This window comes from Dermochelys coriacea, chromosome 5 (assembly GCF_009764565.3).
Source record: "Dermochelys coriacea isolate rDerCor1 chromosome 5, rDerCor1.pri.v4, whole genome shotgun sequence".
Taxonomy (NCBI): Eukaryota; Metazoa; Chordata; order Testudines; family Dermochelyidae; genus Dermochelys; species Dermochelys coriacea.
The window spans coordinates 122,358,144-122,371,781 of record NC_050072.1 but is presented as its reverse complement, the minus strand read 5'-3'; the positions used below and the strand labels follow the sequence as shown (position 1 = coordinate 122,371,781).

General features: G+C 41.6%; 1 protein-coding gene across 2 annotated transcripts in view; it reads left to right on the top strand.

Moving 5' to 3' along the window:
* Nucleotides 1–13,638, top strand: part of PTBP3 (polypyrimidine tract binding protein 3) — a 115,177-nt gene that overhangs the window by 90,567 nt on the left and 10,972 nt on the right. For both annotated transcript variants that reach the window (XM_043514400.1, XM_043514399.1), the window contains 3 exons: nt 606–780; nt 6,471–6,548; nt 8,006–8,145. In XM_043514400.1, the coding sequence (XP_043370335.1) occupies nt 606–780; nt 6,471–6,548; nt 8,006–8,145 (393 nt within the window). The remainder of the gene's footprint in view (nt 1–605; nt 781–6,470; nt 6,549–8,005; nt 8,146–13,638) is intronic.

The window sequence follows — 13,638 nt, the reverse complement described above, 5'->3', positions numbered from 1 at the left end:
AATATGTAGCCTCTGATTTTTTTCCTTTGTTTTTTGTGATGAGGTGCTAGGAGAGTACTCAAGTGTGCTTGTGCAGAAAAGATTGTGATGATGCTTCAAAAGAGCATAATCAAGACACATTCAGTTAATTATTCCTTTCCTAGTTGTGTGGGGGTAGTTCTATAATGAGTAACTCTAATTTACTGCTCTTGAGCCAACATCCACAAATTCCAGTGGTCTGTTTTTCCAAAAAAACCCCAAACTAATGTCACTGCCACTATTTTATAGTGCAGTTTAAATGTGGAAGATGTCTAAGGCTTAAAAGCATGAATCTGTAGGATCATTTAAGGATACCAGGCTCTGTAGCTGGGGGCCATACAAGGCCCCATTCGCTATGGATTGGCACAGAGAGAGAGATATGTAACAGATACCGACCCAGTAGGTTACACTAATATTCTAGATAGTAAGGATCTTTGGCTGAAGGTGGTGCAATGGCTAGTCTGGAATGGTCCAACAACAACTTAAAGGTTGCTGTTAGTGTGGATCTGAATTTGAGTAAATATAGATATGTGAATGGTAAACATGTTTTGCCTTTTTAAACTTTACAACCACTTTTTTTTTTGTAGGCTCTGGATGGCCAGAATATCTACAATGCATGCTGCACTCTGCATATTGATTTCTCCAAGCTAACAAGCCTTAATGTAAAATACAACAATGACAAAAGCAGAGACTTCACTCGCCTTGACCTGCCTTCTGGTGATGGCCAGCCCTCCCTTGACCCCAACATGGCTGCCACTTTTGGTAAGGAAACCCCCTTCTAAGTAAATATAATGGAGGAAGTACCTCTCTGCTTTTTATGTTGTATTGCCCTTTAGGAATTTCCACCCTCATTTTCCAAGGTTCCCAAAGGAGAGTGACACGAGTGAATCTAAAGTACACGATGCCAATAAAGTGTTAAAGAAAAATATCTACTCCTGGAAAATAAGTGAATATCTTTAACTGAATTTGCCCAACCATTCTTCAGACTTTTAATGCCAAAAGGTTTTGTCTCAAGGCATTCTGTGAACGTAATTATTTACTCACCACCGGGCAAAATTTCCTTAATAGTATTCCAAACTATCAGAAGTTGGTCCAATAAAAGATACTATCTCAGCCACCTTGTCTCTCTAATATCCTGGGACCAACACAGCTACAACTGTACTGCATACATGAGTAAATACTGTGCATCAGAACGTCTAATTACACAGTAGTCTACAACCGACACTGGTTCCATTAGGCTGCTTGAAAATGTGTAAGTATTTTAGAGGGTCTCATGATTTATTGGAAAGCTGTGCTTTAAACCCCCCCCCCCCCCCAAAAAAAAAAAAACTAAAGCACAAAATGTACATTACTAAAGGTTTGGTTCAGACTTTCAGAAGATGAAACTTCAGAGATTAGCCCCAGCCCCGCCCCCCCCCGCCCGCTAACTGCATCCATCGCTCCTCAGCTGCAGGGGAGGGATCCCTGTACAGGGAGCTGCTTCCACATCCACCCAACCGTTGTGCATCCAGACCCCTTCATACCCGGATCCTCCCGCCAGTCCTCACTCCCCTGCACTCAGAACCCCTCCCAATGAGCCGCACTCCCCCTGTACCTGGACCACCCGAATGAGCTACCTGCATCCAGATCCCCACCCGATGGAGCCCCAATCAGCTGCAACTGAATTCCTACTTCCCCACCTGCACCCCCCCCACACACACACATCTGGACCCTCCACTATGCCTCCCACACCCAGACCCCCCTGCCAAACTCTATCCCCCCCCGACATCCAGACCCCCCCTGCTGAGTCCCAACTACCATTACCTGGACCCTCCTGCAGAGTCCCATTACCGTTGCACACAGAACCCCCCAACAAGCTCCTGTGCATCCAGATCCCTCCTGTACCCAGATCCCCCACTGAGCTGCCTGCACCCAGATTGTCCCACACAGAGCCCTCTCAACCCACACCTGGATCCCCCCACACTAAGCCCCTTCATACTTGCATCCTGCCTTGCTGAGTTGCAGGAGCCTGCCTGCCCACACCTGGTGCACCTGGCATGAAGGATGGGTGCTTCTGGGGCAGGCCAAGTCCTTGTGCTGTGTTAGGGTTGGGTGCAGCTTCACTGCTGAGTTTGTGTCCGGAGTGGTGGGAGCTGCACAGTGATCTCCCACCTCAGTACAGCCAGTGGCCTGTGCTCTCCAGTACCGTGCTGGAGCCTCCACACTTATTTGAGAAATAAAATGTGCAGAATTTTAAAATATTGTGCTCAGAATTTTTAATTTTTTGGTTCAGAATTCCCTCAGGAATATAGTTATGATGCTCCTTTACCACAAATTAAAAGTGTCGTCTTGCTTCTCACTGTTCCTTGTGTATCTATACCAAGGGTGGGCAAACTTTTTGGCCCGAGGGCCACATCTGGGTATGGAAATTGTATGGCTGGCCATGAATGCTCACAAAATTGGGGGTTGGAGTGCAGGAGGGGGGTGAGGGCTCTGGGGTTGGGCCAGAAATAAGGAGCTCAGGGTGTGGGAGTGGGCTCCGGACTGGGGTGGGGAGTTGGGGGGCAGGGGGAGTGAGGGCTCTGAAGATAAAATGACCTGATAGTGAAGAAGCTGGAAACCTGGGCTTCCTCTTTGTTGTAGAAAGTGGAGGCTGCAATGATAGACAATTCAGATAAAGCAAGCAACAGTGGTGGATAATTATCAGTATGTATGTTTAGCGATTTTAGCCTGTATTTTAGGATTTGGATATTGCAGTTTTTTTAAAGTAATTACTGAAAAACACTGCTGTATTTAAAATCATTTGAATGTCAAACATTTTTGTAGATATCCCATGTTAAAAAACTTCTGATGCATTTTGGAATACATTTGATTTGAAAGTTTTTTTTCCCATAAGGCATAATAGATTTTCTGAGCATTTGCTTAAAATCTGCAGTCAACTAGATAGCAGAGGATTTTGTACATATGCTAGAATTCCTGATCTTCCTATTTTAGCTGTATTCTATTCTTACGTGTCTGTTTGGTATCAGTGTCCAACATACAGGTCCCATCTGGCAGAATAAAAGCCCTTTTGTTATTGCTTCTTCAGTAATAAACGACAATGGAAACCAGGGCTGTGAATGAATGATTAGTACCCATATTGCCAAAACTTGTCAGTATAATGCACCAGTGCATGTATTTCAAGCATAAAATGTGATGTGATTAATGCTTTGCATTGTTTGTATAAGGGACACTTTGTGACTACAGATAAGAGGGGTAGTAGACTGTCAAAATAATTTATGTCAGAGCTTAGGTGTCTGCTTCAGTTGTTAATGTGGTCATTCCTACAGTATTGCACTATACCCACTAATATCCATTTTTTTTTTATTTTTATTTTTAGGAAATGTATCTAATTCAATTTATCATTTCTGCCTTTGGGACTTAAGTAGTCAAAAAATGAACATACCATGATCATGTTACTTATTTACATTATGTGTAGATGACCCCCTTCATTTTCAGTTTAAACTGAGTTTTACTGAAAAAATCGTGGGTTTTACAAAAAGTATTCACTTTTTCCCCAATTTTCACCCTACTTTTGTATCAAAGATATAAAAATAACTTGTTTTATTAAGGAAATACAGTATGTTGCATGAAATATATGTATTACTATAATACGCTAGTCTGTGTGTATATGCAAAACTGCCTATTGAAGTGAGGCTGTGTATTCGTATAGAAGATGCACACAATAAACAGGCACGCGCACAAGTTCTGAAGTGCATGCACTTCAGAACGTACTGATGAATCTCATGTCCACCACGTACATATTTCAAGCTGTTAACAGATAATTTAAAGATCTGACACTCTAAAATGGAAAGAATACAAAAATCTGTATCGGAATACATTTCACAACACAAGGAGGTGTTTCAACTTTTTGAAAAAACAAAAACAGGAGAAAAGGATGAAGTTGAGTGTATGCAGTGCAAATGGTGTGGCCCAATTATTAAATATAAATATTTATAGGCTAATAGTTCTAAGTCTACAGCAGTAAGCTGTTGGTTCAAATGAAAAGTTTTATTTGGGGATTAGAGATATATTTTTTTCTTTAAACTCAGAGGTAGCATTTGTTTTGAGTTTTGTTTTAGTTCTGTATCAAACCACATTGAATTCCATTCATCAAAACATTAATCTACTGAATACTTTTTTCTCCTGTCCTTCTGTCCACCAAAATAAACCCTAATATTTACCCAGAAAAATATTAATATTAACCGATTTTCACCCATTTTTGTTGTTGTAGTTGTAGTAATAAACACTGATAAATTCTTGGGGTAAATGAAATAAACTAAAAACTGAAAATGAAGGGCCCTTTGTGTAGAATGCATTTCTCAGAAGTGGTGGACTAAAATGTAGTTGAGTGTGTAAACAGATTCTTTCGTTTGCTTAACATTTCATTTTGAAAGGGAGGAGTGGTTGTGTGTGTGTATGTACACACACCAACCTATGTGCTGCTCAGGGTAATTGAGTGATTTTAAAACTCAATTAAAATGAAAGCAGTTAAGAAAGCAATCTTTGTTCTAGTTAGGGCTCCACATGTTTCCAGATTCCCAGTTTGTAGCCTTCATCTTTGCAAAGAGAAGCTTTGCAGGTGGGGATTTGACCACTTGGGAAAGCCTGGGAGGCAGTTTGTGATTGTAGAATAAGCGTGTTTGCTAGATAGTTCTTCTAAATTCATTTTGTTGTATATTATTTCAGGCTGTATCAGTTTGTTCAATTAATGTTTCCCCCTGTAAACTTCTAGAATACAGTTACATTTTGTAAGTAAAAGATGAGTGGCATATTGAAAACTAAAAATTTGGGAAGTGTGTAAAATGAATTCAATTGAATAGCAGAGCAGGTGACTGTACTCTGTCGTCTTGATTTTATTTCTTAATTCTTTGTTCCCTGAAGTCTTCCCAAAATGTGACTTCATGTGGTCATATTGAGGGCAGTGTTTGAGATCCTGTCCTTGAAGTCTACTTTTGAACATATCCAGATTGTTCATATAAGTGTTTAATCAGAATCTTAAGGGCTGTCTATGCAAACATTTTGTTTGTGGCAAAGTGGGGTGTGACTCTACCCCACCCTAGCCTGCTGTAGACTAACTGACCTTGTGAACCCTGCTGATGCATTTATACAGTTTAACGTGCCTTGATCTAGTCCTGTTTCAAAGAGGACGTTAACGGAGTCCACAAGAACACTTAGTCTGCAGTAAGCTAGTGCAGGGTAGATTTACACCCCAGCTTGCCATAAACTAAAGGTTCACATAGACATGCCATTAGATGTTAGAAATTAAAAAGATCCAATAAAATATTTAATCCATCTATTTGCCTTCACATTTGTTTTGTGAGGTTTTCTAATCTTGTATGTTTCATGACTGGGCATTCATTGCTTTTCTTGGGGACAGCATTCTGTTATTTAATACTGTACTTTGCTGCCAGGAATTTTCACAGGTTCATCTTAAATCTTAACCTTTTAATTTTATTTGGTTATTTATAGTTGTATCCCCTTTTGTTAACATACATTCCTTTCCTTCCTAAGTGTTTGCAACCTTCACAAATAAGTGAACAATTACCACATTTCTTATCTTTCTCATTTCTCAAATAGCTGTCTGAGGCTGCAGATATTAACATTCTCATAGTAGTAACCTTCAATTTATCAGAATATGTGAGGGCATTGATGGGGACATCTGTCACATGTCCTTATGAAGAATAGGAAAGCATTTTGACACAGTCAGAGGAAGGAGCCAGCTCCTGGCACATCTTGTTGATACCTGGTATCGCAAAGGATTCAAAATCCCCTGTCCATAGCCTCACTCTCTTCAAAAGCACTCAAGTTAGCGTGGCTCAGACTTCTCTTCTTACCCTTATGCCCCCTCCCCTCCAGTTGAATTCTTAGACACAGAGGAGAAACTTTTGACCTGGTACAGTGTCTGAACTTAGCTGGACAATGCTCTACCAGTCTGCTTTTCGCTGCTGTATCTTGCCAGCAGAGTAGCCTTTGTCCCAACCTAATTTAGGAAGAGACATCAAAGCTGATACAGAGAAAAGTATCTAAAATAAATTCTAAATTTTAAAGGTAACTAAAGAAACTCCAACTAGAGATTTAACCCAAATGTAAGTGTATTGAACGGGGGTTGGTGTGGGAGGGTAGAATCCATTCACTATTTACTTTGTTTCACTATGCTAGCATTTTATCTCTCTCCTTTTGATATTTAGTGTTCACATCTTCAGATTTTTATTGCAGACAAAGCAGTGAAAATTCTGATTGCATCTTCTAACCTTGTAAATAATTTTTTTTTTCAAACCAACTTTCGTTATTGAACCTGAGTTCTATAAGATACAGTAAACTTTTGAGTGTTGTTCTGAAATTTCAGTGATAGGAAATCTCTCTATACTGACAATCTTTCTGTTTGCTAAATATGTTGGAATAGATTTTAATTAGATGTGTCTGAATTCTAGGCACCCCAGGAATAATCTCTTCACCATATGCTGGGGCTGCTGGATTTGCCCCAGCCATTGGTTTTCATCAAGCTGCAGGTAAGTCTTTATTTTTGGTTTGGTAAACTTGAAGACTGCTTTAAATTGTTGAAATCCATCTGGTTAAACAGAATGACAGTGCAGCAATATCAAAATCTATAAGTATTCATAAAAAGCAGTCAGTCTACCTCTATTTGCATAGAATACTACCCAAAGTATTACTATTTAAATAAACTGTAGGAATTACATGTTCTGTTGGTTGTTATGATTAAGGCTACGATTTTTTTCACGGAGGTCACAGATTCTGTGACTTCCGCGACCTTCGTGAATTCAGCCTTGTCGGCCAGGAGCTGCGGGGTCCCCCCCGAGTTTCTGGGTGGTGGGGCCGTAGCTCTCAGCAGACGCAGGCACCGGGGCACCCGGAGCTGCCAGAGGCTACAGCTCCCAGCTGCCTCGGCCAGTGAGGGCTCCCCCGCAGCTCCCGGCCACCACGTGGAGGGCCCCCCACAACTCCATGCCAGGGGACCTGGAGCTTCGAGCCCTCACAGGCGGTGGGGGCCCCCAAAGCTGGGAGCAGCCCCCAGAGCTGCCCAACTTCTGCAGGCGGTGTGGGGACCCTGAAGCTGGGCTCCCCATTTTGTGGGATATTTTTAGTAAAAGTCAGGGACAGGTCACGTGACTTACTAAAAATATCTGTGACAAAATCTTAACCTTAGTCATGATCTACGCTCTGTCATTTGTGCTCTGGCTTATTAAGAAATTACACACAGTAAAAAGGGCTACTAGAAATCTGTAATTCTAAAAATGATAGATTACTATGGCTTTTTTATATACATGCTTATCATAGAATATCAGGGTTGGAAGGGACCTCAGGAGGTCATCTTCTCCAACCCCTGCTCAAAGCAGGACCAGTCCCCAGTTTTTGCCCCAGATCCCTAAATGGCCCCCTCAAGGATTGAACTCACAACCCTGGGTTTAGCAGGCTCTGCTTAAACCACTGAGCTATCCCTCCCACCCTTACTACTTTATTACTCAAGATCTCCTTGCAATGTCACTGTTATTTTATTTTGTGGTAGTGGGTTTGTATTTTGGAGTGACCATCATGAGAAGTGCAAGACCCCAAAGCCTACAATTAAAAAGCAAGCTCCAGTAGCACTCAGTCAACTCCCAAAATAGCCCACCTGCCCATGGATGTCCCCCTCACCTCCAACCCAGATATCTGTGTGTCTGTTTTTGCCAGACATAATTATACGACAGAAGGGACTGAGTCAAGAACATGTGGATGGATTTTTGTTGGGCTTGGAGTTTTTGTCCCAGGAAAAGAGCTGGAAACCACTGGTCTATATCGTAGATAGTCTTCTGGGAGAACCAACTAAAATACGCTTTTGGAGCCTTTTATTATTGGGTGTTGAATTTATTTTTAAATCAATCAATTGTTACATAATTTGAAATTTTTTTTGTCTTCTGAAATAGTTTTCCTACTTCCTTTGGGCCATAAATTGAGTATCATTTTTCAGGTCTTTCAGTCCCATCTCTTCCTGGAGCACTTGGTCCTCTCACAATCACCACCTCTGCAGTGACTGGACGGATGGCTATCCCTGGAGTTGCTGGTGTTTCAGGAAATTCTGTTTTGCTTGTCAGCAACCTCAATCCTGATGTAAGCTTGAATGGGTGGAATCAAACAATGCAAGTGGTTGTAGTTTGATATTGGCATAGAATATATGTTAAAATATTTGTCCTAAAATCTAAATTGGAAATCGGACAAAGGAGGATAACACATTTTTTTTACTTTGTTCATGTCAGAAATGGCACCACAGCCACATCACTTGCTTTAAGGAATTTGAAATTAGAACCATACACTAGCTTCATAGAATCTCAGAAGAACATGGACATCCTTATTATAAACAAATATAACATGGGGGTATAACAATGGACATACTAATTGGAAGAAGCAGTCTATTGAGAGTCTGCGGCTCTTGCAGTCAGTAGACCTTTAAAGTGAGGAGAATACACATCTATATGTGATCAAATACACTGAAACACAAAGCATAACATTTTAAAAGGCAGGCAACTGTTCAATAACTGTGGACTGTAGCTTACGAAAGCTTATGCTCAAATAAATTTGTTAATCTCTAACGTGCCACAAGTACTCCTTTTCTTTTTGTAAAGCAGGTGTGGTCCCTTTAGGGAATGAGGATCCTCCTTGTGCCACTCTCACCCTTACAGAGGGCAGAGTATTCTCCACAAAGAAGAGATGGGTAGGAGCAGGTAGTTAAGGATGAGATAGAAGGGTGAGTGCACCATGAGTGCCCTTCTAAACCCTTATGGGTTCTTTTCAAGCTTTGCCATTTTTCCTGGAAAAAAATCACAGGTGGTTTAGAATCCAAAAGTAACCTACAGGCTTGTGAGTGTCCTTTGACATACTGACATTTCCAGAAACCACTTTTTTGAAACCAATGGATAAATGGGAACATGTAGATTTGTTGTGTATTTTTAAATATACCTTCCTTATGATTATTGTTTAGTTTTATAAATCTGCAATAAGATTATCAGACCAAAATATTATATAGCTATAGTATTTCAGTATTTGTTTTATCTGAAGGTGGCATAGGCAGAGTTTCTCATTAACTTATCCCCAGTTCTTTGGAAACTTAACATAAGTTATAAAAAGTGTAAAATATGTATTAAAAAGATGAGTCAGATCTTATTTACAAGTTTCTTCGTTGAGTCTTAGTTTTGATATACAGTACATTTGTCTGTTCATAGACTAACTGTATCATAGAAATGTAAAATAGCTGCTTGCTATTTCATACAGTTCTTTCAGGTTCACCTAACTTGTCGTATCTCCAGAATTCTCTGATAGATGTTACTGAAATAGAAGCACTCTTCTTCACATTACCAATATTTAAAAATCTTTATTGGCAAAATTCTGATTGTACACATGCCTTTTAAGTACCTAAAATGACACAATGCTGCAAATGTGACAAAGCAAAGAAAAACCAGTATATATTCTCGTCGTAATCTCCAGCTAGTTACTTTGTCTTAGTGCAAAGCATTGGGGGAAACGGGCTGTAAGCAATGTTGCAGTAGTTAAAAATTCAAACGGAGGTGTGTTTGTTTGTTTTTTATTTTGTGCTGTAGTGTATCGAGAATAAATGTATATACCAAGCCTTTGTGGGCTGGCCAAGGCCTGGCTGGCTACAAATACTGGCTTCAAAGTGGATAATCTTATTCTTGGAAAAAATCAGTCTGTTTAAACAAGAACAAACAAAATTCCCCCTACCAGGATTTCCACAGAGAAGCTTTCAGAGTTCTTTGGGTAGGGAAGGGGCAAGGTTATGAAAATGAGCTTTCTTTTCTCACACATTTAAACTTTCTGCATGGTTTAGTCCTACACTAATTCTCCTTGCATGTGGAAACCACAGAAGTTACTATATCCATTGTACACAACCCCATTGATTGGGAACAGGAAAGAAAGGAGATAGAAAGATAACCTAAGACATAACATTTTAAAACAAATGTTGGGTTGTACCATGATTACTGTAGTAGAAGGCTGGGAGTGCCTCCTGCTGTTGACAACCAAAGATGATGATGACTCTCATTCCTAAGTGAGCATATATTGCTAAACCATATGCACATGTGAAACATTGATCAAAGCTATTCGTAGCACTGCTGTTTTGTTTACTATTCATTGCAATTCTAAAAAGGCAATGCAGAGAACTTTGAATGCATTCTACAGTGTAAGCTAACCAGATAATTCCAAACCTTTTGAAAAGGTAATGTAAAACTCAGAACGCTGGACATGTGCTACTTGGAGAGTACCCCTGCTGGTGACTTTGTTATAAGGGTACCATTTGTGCTTCAATAGTTACTATGTTAGGGACAAATCCTTCTCGTAGCTGCATGCATACGATTCAACTTCATTCCCTTCCTGCACGTAGCCCCTAGCTATGCTGTTGAGCCTGCAATAGGAACTCCAGCAACAGAAGCAACTCCTGAATGATGCCTGAATTTAGGATGTTCACCTTGCCCTCTCCCACTAAATGTGTATTTATTTTTTACTCACAAATGGCAAGCTGGTGTAGCTGAATTTGGAGCTGGCTTCAAGATATTTTTAAGGAAAAGGGCTTCATTTCCTAAGGCGGTCTGTTGCTACTGTTTATTTTTTCTAAAACTGACATATTTGGAATATTAAATGTGTTTTCTGGTTTAAAAAGAGGTTTATTCTTTTAAAAATTAGAGGAACCATTGTTCTTCAAGTGCTTGCTCATGTCGATTCCAATTCGGTGTGTGCGTGCCGTGTACACAGTAGCCAGAAGGTTTTTCCCCTACCCATTGGCTCAACTTAGACACCCCCTGGAGTCGCGCCTCCGTGGTGCCGTATATAGGACCCTGCTGACCTGCTGCCACTTAAGTTCCTTCTTACCTCCTGTGATGGTTAGCTGGAACGCTTGTTCAGTTAGCTTAGTAGTTGTACTTAGTTTAGTCATTATATAGTTAGAATTACGGTAGGGAATAGTTCTAGGGGTACCCCACATTTTTCCTCTCCCTCCCCCCAATACTGGGGCATGCCTCAGTCCCTGGAATATAAACACTGCACAGCTTGTAATAAGCCTATGCCTAGGATCGACCCTCACACTTCCTGCTTGAAATGTTTGGGGGAATTGCACCAGAAGGATCGTTGCAAGATCAGTAGGTGATTCCGCCCCAGGACTCAAAAAGAGAGGTGCCAACGGTTGACGAGCCTTCTAAGGGAGGCCGTCCTCACTCGGAGCCGGGTTCAGCTAAACCAGCACCTAACATCTCAGCATTGGTGCACAGTGCTCTGGCGTCGATGCGGGAAACTGGCACCAAAAAAGGACTCTGTTAGAGACGCTCGGCACCAGCAGAGCTCCCTGCACAGGGACTCCGCACAGAGCAGCGGGTGGCACTGTTCCCAGTCCCTGGTGTCCCTCAAGAAGCCAGATGAGGCACTCACCCACACCGAGACCTGGGCAGAAGGACTCAGGTGCAGTGAGATCCACGTTGGGCCACATAAGCCTGGCATCGCCTAGCCTGGCACCGTTGACTCTTGCTCTGAGTTGCCCCAGCGCTCATTAAAATCATACCTGATACCATGAAAATGCCGCCTCCCTGTCCCCGATGCTGAAAAGGACAGAGAGGAAGTATTTTGTTTCCCCTCTAAAGCGTTGGAACACTTTTATTCACACCCACCACCAGACTCCTTAGTGATGGCGGCAGCAAACGAACAGGAACGTCAAGGGCACCAAGGTCCATCACCTAAAGCCTGAGATGCGAAGAAGCTGGACCTTTTCAGGAGGAAAGTGTATTCTACCGGGGGGCTTCAGCTTCGGATTTCCAGCCACCAGGTGATCTTTAGCAGATATAGCTTCAGTTCCTGTGGGGCTATGTCAAAATTCACGGAGCTTCTGCCAGAAGACTCGAGGGCAGAGTTTTCCGCTTTTATCCTTCCTATGCACTCGACAGTACCTTTTATCTTGGACTACCTTCTGCACCTGAAGCAGCAAGGCCTTTCTATGTCATCAATACATGTTCACTTGATTGCCATTTCTGGCTTTCACCCAGGCGTGGCGGGCCAATCGGTCTTCACCAACCCAATAGTTGGATGCTTTCTTAAAGGATTTGACAGGCTATAACCCTCAAGTACTTGAGTACGGCAGCCGATACCGGCCTGGCACCTTAACCTGGTTCTTTCCAAATGAATGCCCCCCCACCCCCGAACTACTCACGACATGCTCTTTGCTCTCTCTCTCATGTAAGGTAGCATTCCTGGTGGCAATAATAATCTGCCAAGAGGGTATCTAAACTTAAGGCCCTAATGTCTGAGCTGTAAGGACAAGGTTCAGCTTTGGCTGCACCCAGCTTTCTTCCCGAAGGTCATCTCCCAGTTTCATGTTAATCAGGATATTTTTCTCCCAGTTTTTTACCCCAAGCCACACGCAAACAGCCTGGAACAAAAACTCTACTCTCTGGATGTTTGCCAGGCATTAGCCTTCTATATCAAATGGATGAAACCGCTTCGAAAATCCACTCAACTATTCATCACAGGGCTTCCAGTTCTTCTCAAAAGATTTCATCATGGATTACATCATGAACCCGGGCATGCTATGATCTGGCGAAAGTACCTGCCCCCATGCTGACTGCGCACTTCACGAGGGCACAGGCATCTTCAGCTGCATTCCTGGCCCAGATTCCAACCCAGGAAATTTTGCAGGGCTGCGACATGGTCCTCAGTCCATACCTTTACCTCGCATGTCCTCAGCAGATTAGAGATGATACAGCCTTCGGCAGAGCAGTGCTTCAGTCAGTGCTTCAACCAAGAGCTCCGACCCTGCCTTCGAGTTCCTGCTTGAGAGTCACCTAATTGGAATCAATATGAGCAAGCACTTGAAGCAAAAACAGTTACCCCCAATGTTGTACATGAGCCTTGTTTTTATGATCAGGCACCATTTATAAATTAACACTAAACATTTTATAAGTCTAATAGTGGGCACATAACTTACTGGTTATTTGGTTCTGCGTGGACTTTGTATACTCTTCATATAAATACCTCACTAGAACAGGCATCATTTTTCTGAGGATAGCATTAGGCTGAAATGGGGAATGATTGAAAGAAAGCAAATCTGAACCCCAGATGGCCATTTGTAATTTTAAAGTTGTTATTTCTCTGGTCTGTAGGAAATAATGCCCATAATTATGTCCCTTATGCTCTATGTACCTCTATCGGGGGTAGCCGTGTTAGTCTGTATCCACAAAAACAATGAGGAGTCCGGTGGCACCTTATAGACTAACATATTTATTTGGGCATAAGCTTTCGTGGGTTAAAAAACTTACTGCCCAAATAAATCTGTTAGTCTTTAAGGTGCCCCGGACTCCTTGTTTTTATGTTCCTCTAGATTTGGATTCAGCAAACCACTTCTGTTCATAAAACACTGAAGCATGTGCTTTTACATTAAAGCATAAGCTTGAGTGCTTTCGTGAATGAGAACTTGTTTGAAAACATGAATTGGTTCATGCAGGTTTTCATTTAGCAACTACTTACACTGAGTTTAAAGTAATTGCATACTCTATAGCAGGGGTTCTCAAACTTCACTGCACTGTGACCCCCTTCTGACAACAAAAATTACTA